This window comes from Brassica napus, chromosome C4, assembly GCF_020379485.1.
Source record: "Brassica napus cultivar Da-Ae chromosome C4, Da-Ae, whole genome shotgun sequence".
Taxonomy (NCBI): Eukaryota; Viridiplantae; Streptophyta; class Magnoliopsida; order Brassicales; family Brassicaceae; genus Brassica; species Brassica napus.
The window spans coordinates 59,839,305-59,860,283 of NC_063447.1; the positions used below are offsets into that span (position 1 = coordinate 59,839,305).

At 37.9% G+C, this 20,979-nt stretch overlaps 4 protein-coding genes across 8 annotated transcripts; 3 read left to right on the plus strand and 1 right to left on the minus strand.

Annotated features, from left to right (window-relative positions):
• Window positions 1-2,777: 2,777 nt before the first annotated feature.
• Window positions 2,778-5,227, plus strand: LOC106391563 (proline transporter 1-like). 2 transcript variants are annotated; one of them, XM_022701506.2, is made up of 7 exons: window positions 2,778-2,925; window positions 3,005-3,258; window positions 3,540-3,764; window positions 3,841-3,935; window positions 4,031-4,220; window positions 4,321-4,661; window positions 4,806-5,227. In XM_022701506.2, the coding sequence occupies exons 2-7, from the start codon at window positions 3,165-3,167 to the stop codon at window positions 5,181-5,183; spliced, it is 1,323 nt and encodes a 440-aa protein (XP_022557227.1). In that variant the 5' UTR covers window positions 2,778-2,925; window positions 3,005-3,164; the 3' UTR covers window positions 5,184-5,227. The 2 variants fall into 2 exon arrangements, with proteins under 2 accessions (XP_022557227.1, XP_022557226.1); XM_022701505.2 differs by having other exon boundaries at window positions 2,861-3,258.
• Window positions 5,204-7,426, plus strand: LOC106394097 (uncharacterized protein At2g39910-like). 4 transcript variants are annotated; one of them, XM_048755164.1, is made up of 5 exons: window positions 5,204-5,764; window positions 5,854-5,940; window positions 6,023-6,213; window positions 6,309-7,130; window positions 7,212-7,426. In XM_048755164.1, the coding sequence occupies exons 1-4, from the start codon at window positions 5,204-5,206 to the stop codon at window positions 6,334-6,336; spliced, it is 867 nt and encodes a 288-aa protein (XP_048611121.1). In that variant the 3' UTR covers window positions 6,337-7,130; window positions 7,212-7,426. The 4 variants fall into 4 exon arrangements, with proteins under 4 accessions (XP_048611121.1, XP_013690154.1, XP_048611120.1 ...); XM_013834700.3 differs by lacking the exon at window positions 7,212-7,426 and having other exon boundaries at window positions 6,309-6,511; window positions 6,602-6,775; XM_048755163.1 differs by having other exon boundaries at window positions 6,023-7,130.
• A 2,444-nt stretch (window positions 7,427-9,870) lies between these two features.
• Window positions 9,871-12,322, plus strand: LOC106391566 (receptor for activated C kinase 1C). Its single transcript, XM_013832247.3, has 6 exons — window positions 9,871-10,915; window positions 11,004-11,132; window positions 11,225-11,368; window positions 11,463-11,606; window positions 11,806-11,931; window positions 12,011-12,322. Exon 1 carries the CDS (start codon window positions 9,952-9,954, stop codon window positions 10,807-10,809), a length of 858 nt encoding a protein of 285 aa, XP_013687701.2. The 5' UTR covers window positions 9,871-9,951; the 3' UTR covers window positions 10,810-10,915; window positions 11,004-11,132; window positions 11,225-11,368; window positions 11,463-11,606; window positions 11,806-11,931; window positions 12,011-12,322.
• Window positions 12,323-15,284: 2,962 nt separating this feature from the next.
• LOC106391564 (coronatine-insensitive protein 1) lies at window positions 15,285-18,753 on the minus strand. Its single transcript, XM_013832245.3, has 3 exons — window positions 18,088-18,753; window positions 16,412-16,895; window positions 15,285-16,344 (listed from the first exon to the last, which is right to left on the minus strand). The coding sequence occupies exons 1-3, from the start codon at window positions 18,573-18,575 to the stop codon at window positions 15,496-15,498; spliced, it is 1,821 nt and encodes a 606-aa protein (XP_013687699.2). The 5' UTR covers window positions 18,576-18,753; the 3' UTR covers window positions 15,285-15,495.
• Between the last annotated feature and the right edge of the window lie 2,226 nt (window positions 18,754-20,979).

Here is a 20,979-nt window from a genome sequence, read left to right on the forward strand (position 1 = left end):
CCTAAGTCGAGTGAATTCTCCTTAATATTTTCTTAATTATTGGCAAAAAATTCCAATATTTTGCTTGGTTTTGGATCATGCTATCCCTTTCGATTCATCCTTCGGTAGCTTCATCTTCGATCAAACGGTTATAGTAGACTCTTCACTGGAGATTTTGTTTGGCTTAACAAATCTGCGACGCTTTGGTCTCAAGCCAACAACAACAATCTTGGAAACTCTCTTCTTACAAGTAAGTTTCAAAGACTCTTCTTGAGTCTTGACCAAAGCGAATCATGCCAAAAATTGAAGACCTACCTGTTTTTTGTCTTTTTTTATTTGGATCGAATTTCCAATTTACCATAGCGGAAAATCTTAATTGATTAGTTATCAAATATTACTGTATATGTTGATATATATGAAATATAGCACTTGAAGTTACTTTTAACTGGTTTAAACTTTCTGAAAATACCTACATGGCCATTTCTGAAAACTATTTTTTCAGTTAAATACCATATATATATAATTGGTGCATATTGGTGTATATATATTTGTGCATCTTTCATATCAGTTATTTCCTTAAATATATGGTAACTTTATATTCATTCGAGATTACTTTCTACACATGCTTACTAGTTTGAAATCCCAAGTCCCAAAGTCTCGTTGGATCCCGTTAAATTAAATCAAGTAGGACTTGGAGTAGAGGTGTACATATGTTCACAGGAAAAGGACTTGGACCATTTTAACTTTACCCAACTTAATAGAATTCCAAACTGAAAAAGAATAAAAAACTTAAACAACGAATCCAAAGGAAAAAACGAAGATAAACACTGAACCTAACTACAACGCATATAAATGTATATTAAAAACAGAAATCAGGACAAATCTTCATCGCAAAGTACAACGAGTTACAGACTAATCTTACTTAGTTAACAACAAAAAGTATATATTACATTTTACTTTATAGTTTTTCTTCAATTAAACGCAAATATATCCCAGTGTGAATAGAATGTCATTCGGAAAATTTATTTGTGGCAGGTTTAGAAATACTTTGAAGAAAAATTTATGGTTAATTAACATCATTGTGTTTTTGTCTGAAGAAAGTCCGGACTATCTGAAAATAACAGCCACGATCATAACCTGAGGACATCATCATTAGTAAGATGGTTGACTTTCAAACATGAATACGCATATCATACACACATTATGCATATCTTTATTATTATTTCCTTCTTACAATCATTTTTCTCCCCACTGTAATGTGTGAAAGAAGAAAAGAGCGGAAAAATATCTAAAGAAATCAAATTGAACTAAGAAGAAAAGGAACAGAATCATGACATTGAATTTGATGTTGTTTACGTGCAAAAGATTTTGGTGGACCGGCAGATATGGAAGAAAGGACGATGTATTTCTTCATCTGCGAGGTTTGAAATTACATTGTCTCCTTCTTTCCCTACACTTAATTTGCTATTTACGTATGCTTACAGTCATCTCAATGACACTCAAAGTTTTATAACTTTTTTATTTGTATCTTTATATTTTTTGGGTAATTTGTAAATTCTATTGTCTCATTGTTGGATCCCCGCGTAGTTGCTTGAGTTCATCGTGTCTTCGTGGGTTCAGCTTTAAAAAGGCAGGTAGTGATACGCTTAGTTAGGCCACCTTTCAAGCCCATGAATGTAAACATATGTAGTAACTGTGACTAGTGGCAACGGCTCCACAAGTGCCGCTCTCCTGCTGCCGCAAAAGCATCACACGTGGTTTATCTTAATCCAGCTTGGACCAACTTGCAAATCAAACCACTAGATTCTGCTCTGGTCTTCATGGTTCGGCGAATCGGTGTGACGAGCCAGATTGAACCATTGGGGAGGAGATAAATCATTAATATCTTATCTCTCATATCAATTATTCTTCTTATGAATATCTTAAATATTTTATATCAATTATTGTTCTTATGAACCTCCATGGGTCAAGTTTTTTTTTACCAAAATTATACTCCTACCAAGATAAAGATGGCCAAAAAAAGAAAAAAGATAGCCAAAAAATGTTATATTTTGCTTATAGGAATAAAAAAGATACTGGGCTTTGCTATAAAGTGTCCTTGAAATTAATTGCGTCCACAACACTAAGGCTTCTTTATCGTCCATTATTAAGGCACTACAAAGCATAAGGGATATAACGATATATACTTATTCCTGATCATTTGTTTGGTAACTACTAATTCCTTCTTCTTTATTCCTTCCAACTCTCATTTAACATACATATATACGTTTGAGGAAGGTTGTTTTGTATACCTGTAAACTTAATATCTAAAACGTGTACCTCAAGCAACCGCCCGAGGATCAAACAATGTCAATTCGCTGAATTTAAAAATGAAGGAATACAGGTTTTTGTAACCTTCAAAATGGGCTTTTGTGTCATGGTCAGTGATTGGCATCTTGGTCATGGAGAACGCATAAAATTTGAGTTGGGACTTGGGAGAATAGTTGGTACTTCCAAGTGGTTTAAGATTTGTTGGAAGTTGTGCCCTTCTGCCATTAACTTCAGCCAATAGCTAGATTGCATGGCCCCAGTCAACTTGCTCTGGAGAACGTGTGTATATTTATATAATTTCGATGAAAACTCAAATATTGTTTTTTTTTTCTCTCTCTAATATAGAAGAACTACCAATTTTTTACTTTTGTTTTAAAATAACTTTGAATTTAGATAAAAAAAAAATTGAATATAAAATGTATTGAAGTTCTAGACATTACAGTGAACATTTAATAATTTTGTTCTTACTAAAGAAGACCCATAATGTCAAGGAAAGTATTTTCTGAAAGGATAATTTTTTGTAAATATATTTATTTAGTTTTTTATTTATAAATCTGGCCATTCTTATGCAAAAACAAAAATTCAGACGAGAGAGACTTGAGACCTCAAAGGCTCACAAGACCACCCACCAAATGCGTTAGTATAATGTTATGTCCAGCTTTTCTTCATCGGTCTCTCCTTTCTTTGACTGAATTAGATTCTATCTTGTTTTCAGTGAAGGAGAGAAAAATTCGCTTAAAAAAAGACAGATTCTATATAAATCAGAAAAGCTGGCTTTCTCAAAACTCCTTCATGTAGTTGAGGAAGGAGGAGGAGAAGAAGAAAGGCAAAGGCTCTTAGCTGCAGATACACAAGAGCCCTTTGTCGTAACGACCATGAACGCCACCGAAGCTATGAATCGCAAAGTTAATGTCAGAGGAGACGATGTTGATATCGAAATCCCTGACACTGCTCATCAAATTAGCAGCGGTTTGTAAATTCATTTTCCCCTCCTTCGTTTTGTTATTTTTTTGCAAGCATCCAATATTTTTACTTTTAATCTTTTACCACGAAAAATGTTTTCACCACAAAGAGTAAATTAACCTAATATAAAAACCCAAATTCTAAAAATCTGTTTATACTGCACCTAGAAACATTTTACAACCATATATGTTTGTTTGGGAAATTTTTGCTTTGTCAAACTCTGTTTTTAGTAATCTGAGATCACATTTTGGGGTTTAGCTTAAACCTGTTCTTGTGGAATGGTACAGATTCATGGTTTCAGGTGGCGTTCGTTCTGACAACCGGTATAAACAGCGCGTATGTGTTGGGATATTCAGGAACAGTAATGGTTCCTTTAGGTTGGGTTGGTGGTGTGGTTGGTCTTCTTCTCGCTACTGTAATCTCTCTCTATGCAAATACTCTCGTAGCCAAGCTTCATGAGTTTGGTGGCAAGAGACACATTCGTTATAGAGACCTTGCTGGATTCATTTACGGTACAAAAAAAAAAAACACCAAACCACCTCTCTTATATTTTCTCTGTTGTCACATTCATTGAAATGTTTTGATCAGGTAGAAAGGCTTATCACCTTACATGGGGATTGCAGTATGTTAATCTTTTCATGATTAACTGTGGATTTATCATACTAGCTGGCTCTGCCCTGAAGGTAGTTAAAACATCTTGATTCTTGATTATTAATTCTTGAATTTTGATTCCTTGTGAGCCAAGTTAGTTATTTTGGAGTGTGTTTTGTTTCTACAGGCTGTTTATGTGCTTTTCAGGGATGATCATACTATCAAGTTACCTCACTGTATAGCCATTGCTGGTCTGATATGTGCGGTTTTCGCCATTGGAATCCCTCATTTATCTGCTCTTGGGGTCTGGCTTGCAGTTTCAACCATCCTGAGTCTCATCTACATAGTAGTAGCAATTGTCCTATCAGTTAGAGACGGTATAACTTAAAATAATGATCAAGAATTTAGCTATACTGATAGATTATATAGCTACTGATAAATCTGACTCTTGGCTATTATATTTTTGTTATTTTGTAGGAGTGAAAGCACCTGCAAGAGATTACGGAATACAAGGATCATCACTAAGCAAACTTTTTACCATCACAGGAGCAGCTGCAAACCTGGTCTTCGCATTCAACACAGGGATGCTTCCAGAGATTCAAGCGACAGTGAGACAACCGGTTGTGAAAAACATGATGAAGGCTCTATACTTTCAGTTCACAGCTGGTGTTTTACCAATGTACGCGGTTACATTCATCGGATACTGGGCTTACGGATCCTCAACCTCCACCTATTTGTTAAACAGTGTTAACGGCCCACTATGGGTCAAAGCCCTTGCTAACGTTTCAGCTATACTTCAGTCTGTTATCTCTTTGCATGTAAGTTTCTTGGCCCCAAGTCTTTAACTGTCTCAAACTTTTTGTAACGTTCCGACCACCCACGGATAATAAGACTCCCATGCCCGCTCACTCGACCCGTTGGTCCTATTACACCTTTGCTCAGTTCTTCTTCTTTATTTGTAGATATTTGCGAGTCCAACATATGAGTACATGGACACAAGGTTCGGGATCAAAGGACATCCACTGGCTTTAAGGAACTTGCTGTTCAGGATCATGGCGAGAGGCGGGTACATCGCGGTGAGCACGCTTATCTCGGCGCTCTTGCCGTTCCTTGGGGACTTCATGAGCCTCACTGGTGCAGTGAGCACATTCCCTCTTACATTCATTCTAGCTAACCACATGTACTATAAGGCTAAGAAAACTAAGCTTAGTCCTATGCAAAAGGTATGGCATTGGCTTAATGTTGTCTTCTTCAGTTTGATGTCTGTTGCTGCCGCCATTGCAGCTCTCAGGCTCATCGCCCTTGACTCTAAAAACTTCCACGTTTTTGCAGATATGTAATTCATTTTAGTATAATTGTAATGGTTCATTATTCTCCCACCAAAGCTTGTATTCTCTTTTTGTATTTTATAACACATCTGAACATAAATGAAACAAAAGATTATACAAAAGTACTAAAGTTTACCATCAAGGTTGTGTCTGAACCAATAGCAGAGACTCTCAGACGCACACCGCAGCATTTGAGCAGCAAAGTATCAACCAAAGGGTTACTCTTTTCCCTCTTACCAAACCCTTCATCTCCTCACGAACAAGACAGCCTCGCTTCAATCAAGAATCTCGCCCTTGCCTGTGCTCTTCTCTCTTCTTCCCTCTCTTCCACTCACGAACTCTTCTCATGGATCCCCGAAAGCCTCTCACTCATAGGGTTCTCCGAGATATCTAGGGATTATTACAATGGTGGGAAGATGAGATTGGTGATCGAGTTGTTGCCGGTTGTGTTGCCTGAGTTGAAGGATACGATCGAAGGGAGCTCGATGGGTAAGAAGAGTGATGATGCAGAGGATGTTTCAGCTGCATTGACGAGACAACCTGTTGGTTATGCTGTCTTAGCTGCTCACCAGCTCAAGTGGTTTGTGACTCAGGTCTGTACTGATTACTGAATCATCAATAACTTGAAACTATTCTGTTATGTTGTTGCTCAATGCATTCTCTTGGGCCTCTTGGTGGGTAGGTTGAGAAACCGGAACTGGGGAAGCTTTGCAACTTGGTGGTTCCTTGTTCTTTGACAGCACTTGACCATTGGTCCCCACAAGTCAAAGTAAGTACTTTGGGTTGTAATGGCTTTTGTCTCTTATTAGTTGTAACATGAGATTTAATGTTGTTTGTTTGCTTGATGACAGGGGGAGGGTATGCTAAGCTTTATTCATCTACTTAAAAATGTGAGTTCAAATGATCTTGGTTTGTATGGAGACGTGGTTCTTGATGCTTGCTGTCAGAATATAGCTTCAGATGATGAGATATGGATACATGTGGTAGAGTTATCTGTGCTTCTTGTGACTAAACTCCATCCAAATAATCCTCGTACCTCATGGTGCAACTCTTTTTTTTTTCTTTTTCTTGTGTGACTGTCTGCTCCGGCCAAATGGTTCTGTTTGCTCCATGTTTTTGAATGTATCTTTTTCTTAGGTACGAGAGGTTCATGATTCATGAATGAGATGCTGGGCCATTTGGAACGCCAACCAAGAAACAAAGAGCGGTGTAACGCTTGGCTTAGATTCGTTGAGCAACTCTTGAATGCTGTAGGGCTTTTCTTGCTTGCTCATTTTCGACGTATTTTTCCTCTTTTCTTTCAGTGGATGCATTCAGATGACGCTGAAACTGTTTTGTTGGTATGTCTTCATTCACTTTGCAAATGTTATGTAATAATGATTTACAAAATGGTGAGATTTGCTATAATGCTATGTTAAGGATTTTAACAGAGAATGGATGTTGGTGTTGAGAAAAAAAGGCTGTACAAGGAAGAGAGAGAGAGAGAGAGAAACTTATTTTTTTCTAAACAAACCTTAATTAGAAACAAGAGAAAGAGAGGGTTGGCGAAAGAGGAGGAAAGAAGCTAGCTAGACCACCCGGCGGCAGCGATTTGAAATCTCCGGTTTCATTCGCTGGCCGTGGAAACGCGCAAGGAGAAAATAGTGTTTATGTTTTGGCTGTTTCGTCCTTGAGGTGTGAATCTTGAAGAAGAAGAAGAAGATTGTAATGGGGAAGAAAAGAGGTCATGTCCATAATGCTCTCTTCCAACGACGACACCATGATTTCTTCTCAGGATCCTAAACCCAAGAGGATCTACCAACTCTGGCCCGGCAACAATGTATGCCTTGTCTTTCACACCATGTCCTCTTTGCTTTGCCTGCTCTCACTTTCTCCATCCGAATGGCTTTCATGATCGGAATGAGCTATCCTTTGTTCCACTCTCTTATACTCATGGGTTCCCTTTTGCTCACCGTCTTGGTAATAAAACATAAACTTGTCTTTTTCCTTGTATGCCACACGTTTACCCCTTTCTTCACTACTTCCTAATCTTCTTTACAGGATTTCACATTTCTCTTCTTAACTTCATCAAGAGACCCCGGGATCATTCCAAGAAACAAAGAAGCACCTGAAGCAGAAGGGCTTGACATGCTCAGTAAAACAAAGCTACCTGTAACCAAGGATGTATTAGTGAACGGCTACACAGTCAATGTCAAATTCTGTGAGACTTGTTTGCTTTACCGTCCTCCACGCGCCTCTCACTGCTCAACATGCAACAACTGTGTCCAAAGATTTGATCACCACTGTCAATGGGTGGGACAATCTAGTAAGTCTTCCATGTGAAACAAAAGGTGTGTGTGTGTGAGAGTATGAATCTGTTGATCTAACATGTTGTTATATAAACGGCAGAGAAACTATCCTTACTTCATAGGTTTCATATCAACTTCAACTCTCCTCTGCTTGTACGTCTCATGGGTTAGTATGCTTGAGGTACACGGCAAGATGTTGTTAATGGTCATCATGGACGACATAAAACTGATACTATGTATCTGCATTGCATCAAAATATTAAGTCAACCACTTGATATAGTATAGCTTAATTTTTATATTAGAATTACCAATTTCAACTATTTAATGCATTAACTAAACATTGATAACAAAATAATTTCCCTATTAATAGTATAGAAATACTGTTCAAAATAATTTGCCTATTTTCTAGATTTAACTAAAATGATTTTCGTTGTTCAGAAAAAAAAAACTTTAATGATAATATATACGGAAAATATGTAGTCTCTATTTTGGTTTCCATCATCACTAGTAAGCTAGCGAGTGCGATTAGCCACGCGCCGAAGACGGAGTGCACCTTCCTCTTTGTCTTTTAAAGCCACGCGCCGAAGACGGAGTGCACCTTCCTCTTTGTCTTTAAAGCCACGCGTCCTCCACCTCCACCTCCACCTCCACCCGACTTTGACTCCATCTCGTTGCTGCTGCTACAACGAAGAGGAAGAAAAGAGGATACGATTGACGAAGCTCGAGGAACATGAGATCAGGAGAACACAATTGAAGAAGAGAGCGAGGCTGATCAGAAACCGACAAAGCGCGCAGCTTTCGAGGCAGAGGAAGAAGCATTAGGCTTATCCATGGATGCATTGTCCTCCTTATATGGTCAAGCAACAAGGAGGAGGACAAGTGCCTTTTGATTCCCATTCTAATATTACTTTCTGTTCCCTTAACTTTGTTTATGACAAACTATAGAGCATCGAACTTACCTTCAGTTACGTCTCTTGTTAAGAGTAGATGCATAACCTAATCCGGATAGATGCCAAACAGTAAGCACTAATGATTAACATATGAATACTTACTCATAGAAATTGAAATGAGCAGATCAAACGACTTTCCTGAGGCATTGTAGCTTTTGAGATTATTAATAACCTGTTTTCGTTTTTTTTTTTTTTAACTCCATTGTAGGGCCAATGTTTAGCTCCGGGATGTGCACACAAAGTGTTTCAGTTCGATGTCTCCTCAACCTCTGTAGCCATTATTCCTGCACTGAACACAGTAAGAATGCCACAGACACACACAGGCGAGAAAGAACAGAAGAACTCTTCGTGGTCTAGCCATTCCACTCCCAGGATCAGATTTTAACTTCACTAAATTAGAGCACCAAAGAAACAGCTCTAGCAAAGAAATCAAGCCCGCTTCATCAATGGTTGTGTCTGTGCTTGTTGATCCCAGAGAAGGTGGTGATGGAGATATCGATGGGATGATTGGGGGACCAAAATCACTGTCCCCAGTTTTCGTTGTCGTGCTTCAGGACAGTGCAAAATATGTAACATACTACCTCGACCAGGAGCTCCTCATCTTGTGACTACTTAAAAGACTATTCAGGATTGTAACATGCTTCAGCTTTGTATATAAGAATAAACAGTTGCTTGCTCTTTGGAATCAAGTAACATCCTTAGCTGTTTAGATTTTTGTTTCCAGATGTAGAGTCCGAATGCTGTAACTTTTTCAATATTTCTTAGTAAACTTATAAAGAACCTTACAAAGTTATACTGTACGCATCAAACTTCTCGAATACATTGCAATATTACAAGAAACATGTCCTTAAAACAGAAGAAACTGAAAGTGATCAGTTAGCTGATTCCATGGTTTGAGCCAAGGGGGCGTTAGTAATAGCCATCTTCATGTCAGGAGGAGTTGAGCCGCTGCTACGTTCTCGGATCTCTCTATATTCTTGGCAAATAGCACACAAGTGACAGAAGAAGTGTGTTACAAAGTCCCCACATGGAGCCTCCTGCATCAAAAATCTTACATTAACTTGCAGTTATATTAGTAATGGGGAAAGTTAATTTAAGCAGAAATTTAAAACCGTGGAGTTTAATAAAAAAAAACAACAATTGATTCAATATTATTTATATAAACAAAATACGTAAATATGTTAAATTTCCCCTTTCAACATACATCTCATTTAGCAAACTTTATAATTAATTGAAAACATTATAGTGCTATAGGAACTAGGTGTTTGCCGTAATTTTACGGGTAATTATATTATATGAAGAAATATATATTATGTTTATATTGTTATAATTTTTGAATAATAATTAAAATTATTATTGTCTAAACCGCAGTTTCAATATTTTAGTTTATATGAGGCGCATGTACGGCCCAACATAAGCAAATCCTAATTACATAAAATGTTATTTTGGTCATTTCACACAATCACCACCATTCTCGCTCCCAGACGCCACTTTTAGACTACGAAGAAGAAACCCTAGAGTCTCTCTCCCAAAACTCTAACCATGGCCGAGATACTCGTACCGAAGGGCATTTTGCGGGGCCACACGGACATGGTCACCGCCATCGGCGTATCGAGCGATAAATCCATCATCCTCTGGGATATCAACAAGGGCGGCAAGTCTTACGGTGTTGCTCAGCGTAGGCTCACAGGCCATGCTCACTTCGTTGAGGATGTGATTCTCTCATGGAACGGTGGCCATGCTCTCTCCGGAAGCTGTGACGGTGAGCTCCGTATTTGGAAATTAGACACTGGTGCCTCCGTTAGATTCGTTGGACACACGGATGAAGTACTCTATGTCGATATGTCTGATGACCAACGTACTATCTTATCCGCGTCTCGTGTCTGTAAGTGCACGATCTCTGAGCAAGACGATGGTCACAAGGACTATATTAGCTGTGTTAGGTTTATCCCTAACAGGGATGATGGGTTAAGCATTGTTTCCGCTTCTTGGGATGGCACCGTGAAAGTGTGGGATGTCGACAACTGCTTTAACTGTAAGCTGAATTACTCTCTCGTTGGACACTCAGCTTGCCGCACCACTCTGGCTGTCAGTCCTAATGGTCAACTATGTGCCCGTGGTGGCGTAGACGGTGCTATCTTGTTGTGGACTTTAGCTGACGGAAATAAAGTTTGCTCGCTTGAGGATAATTTAATTATCCACTCGCTTTGTTTCTGCCCGAACAGAAACTGGCTGTGTGCTGCGACGGAGAACGGTAGCGAGAGTGGTCATAATACTCTTGTTGACCTCTTCCAAGAGCAGCCTGTTAAAAATGAAAAGACATTCAGGGACATTACGCAGGAAGTCATGGAAAAACATGAGCGGGAAGTTTTATTCAGTGGTTCACAGTATAGTGATTAAGGAGCTTCATCTAAGTTCTTCACGCACAAGACGTGATGTAGAACTTGCTATTCAAGAAAAATTAAGGAATGTAAATATGCCTCCTTTCATCAACAAAGCCATCCAGGTTAGAATTATATTATAACGGTAGAGCTGACTTGTCTTTCGGTTATTTTATTGCTGAAAATACTGCTTTTTTTTTTTCATTTATACAGGATAGACTTAAAGAAACTGTTAGGTCAACTGTTGCGGCATGCACATAAATTGCTCGATCAACGATTGAGGAATCCATGGCTATCCAAATTCACGAGGAATTTGAGACCTCATTCAACAGTGACCTCCGGGTAAAAATATTTTTGTAGAGTACTGCAGTCTCAACCGCCGCTTGGTGAAAACGGTGTTGACCTCTTATGTACCTGCCATTTATAAATTTCAGGAAGCACTTAGGTGGGGTGTGGAGACCTCACTCCTACCTACCTTTGAGAGGTTATGCCAGACCATGTTTAATCAAGTAGACGTAGCCATGCGCGATGGGATTAACGAGTACTGTGGACACACCCAACTTACTCAAACTTTAAAGGTAAGATGGAAAGTCATCATTCTTCCCAAGACTGGTATAGTTTCAAAATCTAGTCATTTATTTCGTCTTTCTAAAGTTGCTGCCCAATATGCAGGATATCGTTGGTTCTATGTTGTCCATAAGCGCTGAATTTGACCAGAAACAGAATAAGGTCTTAGCTCTCTTGGAAAAATCTGCTGGAGCAAATCCCTTGGTTACTCAAGGAAGTAACAGACCTTTGGGTCCTCTTCTTAGAATGGTTTGTTTTCACAATCTCTGGAACTAATTCATAACCATGTGTTAGCTTGATATCACCATTCTTTGGTTCTTTGCTTCGGTTTCTTCTCTGTTATATAACTTTTTGTGATTGAGTCAGAGAGTGAATATAGAGAGAATCATTTCTGGTTCTGATCAGTCTTTGTCTGAGTTTTGACATTCACAACATCTATCCCTTTCAGGCCGGATTACCTGTAACAGCAGAATTATCCAGCTTGATATCTGAAAGCAAGTACGAAGAGGCTTTCACTAGGGCTTTACTGGAAAGCAAGTCCGATGTCAACATATTATCATGGCTTTGCTCAAAGGTGAGACTTTTCTTTTTACATGAATAAGAGACCTCATAAGCATCAGTTTGACACAAGATTCCATGAGATTTGGTTTCAGGTGGATCTGCATGCACTGTTGGCCAAGAATCCTCTTCCTCTGAGCCAAGGACTTCTTTCTTCTTTGTTGCAACACCTAAACAACGACATCAGCGACATGTCCCTTAAGCTTGCTTGGTTGAAGGATATGTGGCTGCAGCCATTAAACCATCAGTCCAGGTGGAAACAATAGCAGAAATGTATTACCAGCCCAAAACCTCTTAGCCATTTTTTTAAGAAAAATAGACCTAGTCAAAGATGAAATTAATTGGCAAGTAAAGAGAGATCATGTCATAGCCACCAGTATATTCTATGCCTTACCTTTTTTGGTACACATCAATTCTAGAGAAAAAACTTCTCATTCGAGGATCTACGACTTTCAGAAAATGCTACTTTTGTCTGTCAACTTATCAACCATATACACAATTGAAAATGAAAAACTAGAGTCGCTGCACATCAGAAACACCATGACTTATATTTCACTGTAGTCCAATGTAGAAAAAAAAAAAGATATTGCACTCTACACATAAGGAAAACCACTTAATTAGCTAAATGCACATTTGGTGATAACTTAGGAATTGTCGACGTTTGTAGGACCATTATACCCCTACTGTGTTCTACATGTATTCTATTTTCCCGATGCCCACAGCTTTTTAATACATCCTATTTCTGATAAACCAAATATACACTAATCTATTTCTGTCCGACAACTTGATATATTCTAATGTTTTGGATAAACCAAATAGCCACTTTCTCTTATATATATTCAATTGTTCCTTTGTTCATTGAATCGTATCCGACATAACTCTTCTCTTAAAAGTCAGTTTCGTTCTCTTCAATTTCCTTATGGACCCAATCGGTAGTGAAACGCCGCCTCCAGATTTCCCCGAAGAATGTTCGCGACGGGGGAAGAACCAGTGGACATTAGGGTTACTCCGTACCACAAACCTTCTTGTATCTCCAAAATTCTCAACGCCTTATAAAAAGAAGAAATCTCTGTCATCAGAGCTTCTTCATTTAGAAAACTACTAGCAGTTGCAGAGAAACCCTCGTTCTCCGGCTGGTTTGGGTGTTTCCTTATTTCCAGTCGATTGAAAGTTGTTAAGGATAAAAAACAAACCGATTTTCGGATTGCTTAAGGATTGTGAAGTGGAGGAGAAAGGGAGGGTCGAAGCCAGTTTCGATTTGGATAGGCTGCCGATGGATCTCCTTAATTAGAAAGCTCATCATCATCTCTGATCCAAAAAAAAATGACAACTCAAGGGAAAAGATAGTAGCCGGAGGATAACGTTAAAATAATAAGTTATGAGGACATGAAATGTTGTGATTTTACTTTGTCTCCTTGACCATATACTTTGCTAAGAGAAACATTTGAGCTTTTTAACAGATTTTCTTTACTCTGTTTTCTGATACAAAAGCTTCACCCAAACATACATTATGACTTCTCCCTTTTAACTTACTAGCAACAAAAGCAGGGATGGGTTCTCTCACCAACTCCCACTAACACTATACTAACCTTGCTTAGTAGTCTACTTTTACAAACAACTCATACAACATCACAACACTGTTACACCAACTCCTTAAGCACACAACTCTTGATAACTAGAACTCCTTAGTTCGGTTTGAGAACAAAATGACTTTACTCAACATGAAAAGATGTGATCCGTTTGCTCCGCCAATTCCGATTCCCTCTGTATTTACGAGGAGACACTTTGTTTTATGTCCCATGTTGTTTGGTGATGCTTAATTAAACTTGTACTCTGTTATTCACTAGGCCTAATGTACACACATTTAAACAAGCTACTTTATATTACATTTGTATACTATACATTTTAGCTTCTGCACAGATTTACAAAACGCTACTTTATAATATATTTGTATATCATATATTTTAGCCGTCCACAGTCGCAACATACGTTTCCCTTTGTTGTATGAGTTTTAATAAACGATCATGTTACAGTTCACTATAACACATACATTAATAATTATAACCGTATACCCACATTTAAACAATGATACTATATAGTTTATATGTATAATATACGTTCTAGCTGTCTACAATCTCACATACGTTTACATTGTTCTATGGGTTGTAATAAATTGTCAAATTTGTTGTTTCAACAAATACCTTCTTGAACACTTAGGACCATCTACTTAAATTTATAACACTCTAACTTTCTTATTGGTTGCTAATATTATCTTTAGCTGAGTTGTGAATGTTTTATCCGGTTAAAAACATTTTTAAGCTTTTGTGTTTTGTTTTGTTGAAGCTAATATTATCTTTAAAGAAAAACACTTACAGTTTTAGCCGCTACACCATCATGTAGCATAACAATCGCAATTTGTATATGTTTGTCTAATACAATTTACAAGCGACATTTCTAATTCTGAATGTTAAACTTCATTTGACTAACATGAATTCATCTCGTCTTATATTATGTGATTTACCTAACTTCATTAAACTTCATTTGACTAATATGCAACTATTTTATTTTATATAAAGCTATGTACTAGAATATCTATCTTTTGAATTATAATAGCATGTAAATAATATTTTAGCAATGTAAATATAATCTAACCGTCCACGTACCACGTTTTTCTGACAAACATTCATTAGTCAGTTGACAAACCCTCATCAAATCCACCACCCGAACACGGCGATAGATATCTGATTCACGCGTTTGGAATTAACTAGTTTCAATAACTCGAGAGATCGAACACATGAACATTTTGCTCTAAATATCTAAATAAAAAAGGAAAAGATTTATTCGTATGTGAAAGAAATCAAGCCATCTGATATGAAAACAGAGATACATGCATATTTTCATAGTTTTCTTCTTCTTAAATCTACTGAAGAAGAAGCGAACAAAAAAAAATTAGATTGAATTTCTTTTAAAAAAAATACGAACTTGCTTAAACAAGTCATAGAAAACCATCAGAGAAAACCATCAATCTATGAACAAGATCATAGCAAAATATAGTAAAAAACAAAAGAAAGAACAAATGGCAGCAAGCTTTTACAGTAGCTGACAAAAAAAAAAAAAAGCTTTTACGGTAAAAAAAATAAAAATATGTTCTAGTGAACGGAAAAATAAATATCTAGAGAGAATACGTTTATCATTTAGTAAATATATTTCATATCTTAAAGATTATCAAAATATATTGCCAACTGTCGGATACCAAATAAAGCCTACTCCTCTCTCCACACCAAAACATAGTGCTAGGGATCTTCATGTAATTTCATGTCTCCTTGTGCTACAGTAATAATCAAACTATTACTGTTATAGGTACTTAGCTAATTTGCAACTTCTTTTTGGATTTTCACCTAATTGTCTCAAAAAAAAAGTAATGCCCAGGCCCCCCCTTACAAACAAGAATCTATGTAATCTCTCAAAACCACTGACAATACAACAGTAAGAAGAAGTAAAAGAATCCATTACACAGTTCATGGAAGACTAAAGATATGACCAAATCTTTTATGTACAAACCTGCTTTGTATCATCTCAATCATAGCTCCCTCAGGACTCTAACAGTTGGTGGACAATCTGTTCTCTGACCAGCCAGCGAGTAATACGCTAGTATATGAGCAGGATGCTCCACCTCACTTACCTCTCCCATTTCATCCACTTCCGGGACTCTTCTTGCTTGAATCAGCTCTATGTTCCAGTACGGTCTAGACATTACCCTCAGATCTTGCCCTGTCTCTGAAGCTCTGTACCCTTGCACCCACAGGTATCTCAGCGAAGGCAGCTCCATCACCGCTGCAGCGATCGCTCTCTCGCTGAAGCAACACCCTCTCATCTCCAGCTTCTGCAGCTTCGGACAACACCCTTCTCTCGAGAACTCCACCAATCCTTTGTCTGTCTCACCAACTTTACCGAGAAGCATCCATCTCACGTTTGGACTATACTGTCCTACGTAGCCTAACCCCACGTCCGTCAAGCCGCCTGGCCTGAGATAGAACGCGAACCGTCTGAGTTTCTCGCATCCCATCAAGAGTGATCTGACACCACTATCCAGCGGCAAATCTGCTACTATTCTCTCTTCCTGGTCGAGCAAGACAAGGCGGAAGTCGCGGAGGTTTTTCAGATACGCGCCTATGGTTCGGAGACACTCGTTGGTTATGTCTGTCACGTACACCGCCATGTACTCTAGCTCCTTGCAGCCGTGAGCCAAAGCCGTTAGTCCTCTCTGTGTGACTAAATATCCCAAGTCCTCATTCCCATCTTCATCTGCACCTCGTCTTTCGTCATCCATCTCTTCTTCATCGGCACCCCGTTCGATCCTCAGCCGCTTTAACTTCTTACAGTACTTTGCAAGAACCTCTAGACCGTTGTCTCCTATTACATTCCTCGTCTGAGATATACACCAAGAACTTGTCAGCCTTTACATACATAATAGTTCACAAAGAAGAAAAAGTTACCTCAAGAACTTCCAGATTAGAACACTTTTGGATTAGTTTACAATGATCATTAGTTTCGAGAAACGCATAGAGCAGATCCAGCTTCCGGAGTTGAGCAGCGAATGGAAACAGTATCGGCATTTCGTTAGCTCCCAAGTAAGGGAGGCCCAGACGAGTTAGCTTTGGAGGGAAAGTCAGTTTCAAGTACTTCTCAGGCGTTTCTGGATCCTCATCCAAGGCGCCACCGCGAAACTCCTCGAGGTTAACAGCAGCGTTAAAGAACCCGACTAGCTCCAGCATCTCAATGTCACCGACCTTGACAGAAACCAGAGAGCGGTGGCAGTTCCTAGCTATGGTTTCCAAGTCTTTGGGGCTGATTTTTGTAAACTCAGTCATGTAGAAGTTTAACACCTCGAGAGACGTGTTGTGCAGGGCAAGCTCGTGTAGCCATTTACCATCCTTTTCAAGGAAAGAACTGTCGTCCATCACCAACGTTTTGATTTTCCTGTCACAGACAACATACAGAACCATGAAGAAAGTGAGAAAACAACTCAAGATAAATTAGAATTTTCAACTTAAACTGCATATATACAACAGCAACAACCAAGCCAATACTATTTTGTAAACGACTTGATCATAAATATGAACTCCCATGGAATGGAAATAGTAATGATTCCTTACTACACATTATAATCAAGTCTTAATGCAAGAACGAGATTAATGAACATGAACTCCCTGAGATAACATTTCTGCAGAGGGCAGATATATTGGATTTTCAATTTAAACTGCATATACACAACATCAACCAAGTCAATACTATTTTGTAAACTGCATATACCAAGTATTGATTTCCTTACCAGACTTTATAATCACGTCTTTTTAAACATGGGACCTAATGCAAGAACAAGTTCGTTAAAATGAACACATAGAGGCAATCTTTCTGCAGATAACAGACATAATCAATCGATCGTTTTTGCTAATCAGACATAAACAAAAGTGCAAAGTAAAGCAGGAAACCAAATAAAGTAAGGTTAAGAGGTAAAAGTCGGTTGAATAATTCTGCAATCTATTTATAATCATCACAAGTGTAAAGTAAGGAGGTCCTTTATACAAGTAGGCATCAAAGTTTCTACTTAACCAATTGAACTAAAGAAACAATCTTTAAGATACGATTCTTTGTAAAAGTAAACACCCAAAATGCAGCAATCTTGTTATTATCAAGCGGCGTCGTTATGAAGATAAAGAGAGATGCAAAATTATGTGATAAACCTCAAGAGACAATCTTTCTATGCAGATGCCATATATAATCAAGTCAACACTATTACGTAAACGACTAGATTATAAACATGAACTCCCAATGGAATGAAAATAGTATTTGATTCCTTATTATATACACTTTATAATCAAGTCTTTATAAACACGGCACCTAAATGCAGAGAAGGAGATTAATAGACCCTAAACTCCCACTCCGCAGAGACAATCTCTCTGAAGATGACAAATAATCAATCAAATCAATCTCATACATAAACAAAAGTGCAAAGTGAAGTAACAAATCAAGTAACGTAAGGTAACTAACCAATTGAGCTAGAGAATCACTCTTTTTAACTATACAATTCTTTTGTAAAGACCTAAAACGCAGCAAATCTTGTTCTTATCAAAAACGGCGTCGTTACGAAGAGTAATCTTGTGTTAGTTACCTGCAGTGTCTAACGACGCTCAAGAGCCCATCGCTAGAGAACCCCAAGCACTTATCAAGCTTCAGAGCCTCGAGCTCATCCCCCCTCGCTCTCGCCAAAACATCAAGATCCAAGTCGTTAACGATCATCCTCCTGAAATGCACGGACCTGATCCTCCGCAGCGACAAGGCGATCTCGTTCACCCAGGGGGTAACAAACCCTCCCCAATTCTCCGGGATGAGGTTGAACATCGCGGCGCGGGGCTTCCCTTTGAGCTTGAGCGACCTCAGGTTCGGGAACCGAGCGCTGAGACGATCGGGTGCGGAGGCGTAGCATAGGGCCATGGTGACGTGGTATCTCGTCTCGGAGTCCGCTCTGAGCCACGTTCGGTTGACGAGGGAGGCGGATTCGCGGTCTTTGGGGTCGGTTAAGTAAGGCATGACTAGCGAGATGACGTCATCGGCGTTCCGCGGGGTTGATCGAAGCTTCTTGGTATCGGGATCCTCCATCGTCAAGATTCGATTCGTTTCGTCGAGCAACGGATTGAAAGGAGGAGGAGGAGGAAGAAGAAGAAGGCAGAGATTCGAGTAAGCAAGGACACGCGTCGGAAGAAGAGATTGGGAGAGGAATCAATATAAGAGAATCTCTCTACTCTGTTGTTTGTTGATAATATTTTATTTTATTTTATTTTGGGATCTAGTGGGCACACAAAATAATATTTGATTTTTGACCTTTATATTATACAGTGTGTTACTGAAGTTAGACGACGATATTTGTATCAGAGTGATTTATTTTCCATTATTAATAGTTAACGTCTTATAACTTTTGCGTACATGTGGGTGATTTATTTTCCATTATCTATCTATTATCTATTCTATTAAAAGAGAACCATTCTAAAAAAATCTACTTATACAAGGTTACTGCACCCTTTCATTTAAGTAACAATTATTTGGTTTTACCATCTATTAGCCCAATAACAAAATATAACCTTATGTTTAGCTAACTATATTTATTACGCCTTATCTAAACCAGTAGTATAACAACTTTATATTTGATAGACCAAAACATGTTTTACACGATAATATAAAACACGATACATGTTATACACAAGACACTATACACTATATAGTTTATTCATTGAGTCCTGCTCATGTTGATGACAGTTATCTGTACAATAATCATATCACATGTATTCCTCTCTTAGACCCAAACGCCAAATAGCAATGCCTTCATTCAATTGAAAGACCAGATCATACCCTAACCTCGATGAAACAACACATTCATTCTCAATCTGCCAAAATGATTCAGAGCATAACATTACATATACTGTATCATTTTGAATAAAACTTATCTGGTAAAATACTGTATCATTTTGAATCAATCTAATATGGCAAAGTATTAGTGCTTATACCAAGTCTCTTCTTTGAGAGGGTTCTTAGTTCGTTCTTAATCTGAGAAGTTCGTTCTTTATTAATTCATTCTTATCTATCAAAGTTAAAGTCTGTTTTTAAGAAATCGGATCAAGTTTATAATAACCATTATCCTAACTATATATAGTTATAATATTTTCAAATTTAGTATTAACGACCATAAGTTATTAATTTGCTAGCATAAATTTTTCTAACCTACTTTAACTGAATAGATTTTCGAAACAATCTGTTCGATACAATTTTAAATACATAAAAACCGAAATCTTAGAATACTTGATCTACAAGTTTCGTATTAACTACAATACATGATAATTTTCCGTGCAAAAAAATTATGTTACCTACTTTAACTGGATAAACATTATCGTGTAGAATTTATATTCCAATAATATTCCTTATTCCTCCAACTAAAAAATCATATCAGATCTTAATATTCAACCTTAAATATGCGTATCTTGTGCTAAGAACTGACCCAAACCCGAAAAAATTTATGAATACCTATTAGATTCAAATTTCTAGGATCCGAAGGACCCAGACCCGAAAAAAATTGGACCAAACCCAACCCAAAGACTCAAACGTCCAGGCCTAAGTGTATGAATGAGCATTCAGGTACCCATTTGGGTACGAGTCAGTTCTTTAGGGTATTAGAATTTTTGAGTTCTTGGGTAGGGTTCGAGTCGGTCCTCCCAGATACGGATATGTTCGGTTCTAATGTATATGAACCTGAAAATAACCAAATAACCAATGTATCTGAAACATGTTTGTCATGTTTGTACTACCTGAACCGACCTAATTTTAAAATATAACTAATATATATTTACATTTGGATATCTTAGAATACTCATTCGGTTTTCGGTTTAGGTCGGGTAATTTTTTTTTAATCTGAATTCTTCGAGTCCTCGACATTTGGATCCAATTAGGTATTTGAAATATTTTCGGTTATAGTTCAGTTTGATTCCTTTTGGAATCGAGTCAATACGAGTCCATAATTCAAATAACCCTAAAATACATGTAATTTGAGTACGTAATAGTCTAGCTCAGTTTGGATATTTAGGAGCAAAAAAAAAATTGAAAGTACCCGACCGAAAGACGAAAAATACCTAAAATACTAATTCATATCCAACTTTATTTATAACCCAAACAAAATCCGCGCTTTTGAAGCGCGGGTAAAAATCTAGTTAATAGTTAACATCTTATAACTTTTGCGTACATGTGGACAATGAACAAACATGTGTACACAGATAATTATAGCATCCATTTGTAGAACAATTGTGATAATATACATGTGTACATGTATAACAACAAGCTCATTTTAGAGTTACACAAAACAATGAAAATTCTAGATATATTCATGAGAAGTGAAATATACGAGTCTCAAATTTTGAAGTTAACAACGACGGTGTCTTTGTCACCGTCTTCTTCATGCTCTCCTCCATTCTTGATCCAAGGACGAAGACGAAGCAGCCGAAGAATAAGAAGACATGGC

Bases quoted from the DNA above. Each gene is read 5' to 3' on its own strand.
- LOC106394097 (XM_048755163.1), top strand. From the start codon at position 5,204: ATGGTTCATTATTCTCCCACCAAAGCTTGTATTCTCTTTTTGTATTTT. The intron at 5,765-5,853 runs GTCTGTACTGAT...CTTGGTGGGTAG, and splicing joins TCAAGTGGTTTGTGACTCAG to GTTGAGAAACCGGAACTGGG. The intron at 5,941-6,022 runs GTAAGTACTTTG...GCTTGATGACAG, and splicing joins ATTGGTCCCCACAAGTCAAA to GGGGAGGGTATGCTAAGCTT.
- LOC106391566 (XM_013832247.3), top strand. From the start codon at position 9,952: ATGGCCGAGATACTCGTACCGAAGGGCATTTTGCGGGGCCACACGGAC.
- LOC106391563 (XM_022701506.2), top strand. From the start codon at position 3,165: ATGAACGCCACCGAAGCTATGAATCGCAAAGTTAATGTCAGAGGAGAC. The intron at 3,259-3,539 runs GTTTGTAAATTC...GGAATGGTACAG, and splicing joins TGCTCATCAAATTAGCAGCG to ATTCATGGTTTCAGGTGGCG. The intron at 3,765-3,840 runs GTACAAAAAAAA...TGTTTTGATCAG, and splicing joins CCTTGCTGGATTCATTTACG to GTAGAAAGGCTTATCACCTT.
- LOC106391564 (XM_013832245.3), bottom strand. From the start codon at position 18,575: ATGGAGGATCCCGATACCAAGAAGCTTCGATCAACCCCGCGGAACGCC. The intron at 16,896-18,087 runs GTAACTAACACA...TGTCTGTGACAG, and splicing joins AGCGTCGTTAGACACTGCAG to GAAAATCAAAACGTTGGTGA. The intron at 16,345-16,411 runs GTAACTTTTTCT...TGTATATCTCAG, and splicing joins CTAATCTGGAAGTTCTTGAG to ACGAGGAATGTAATAGGAGA.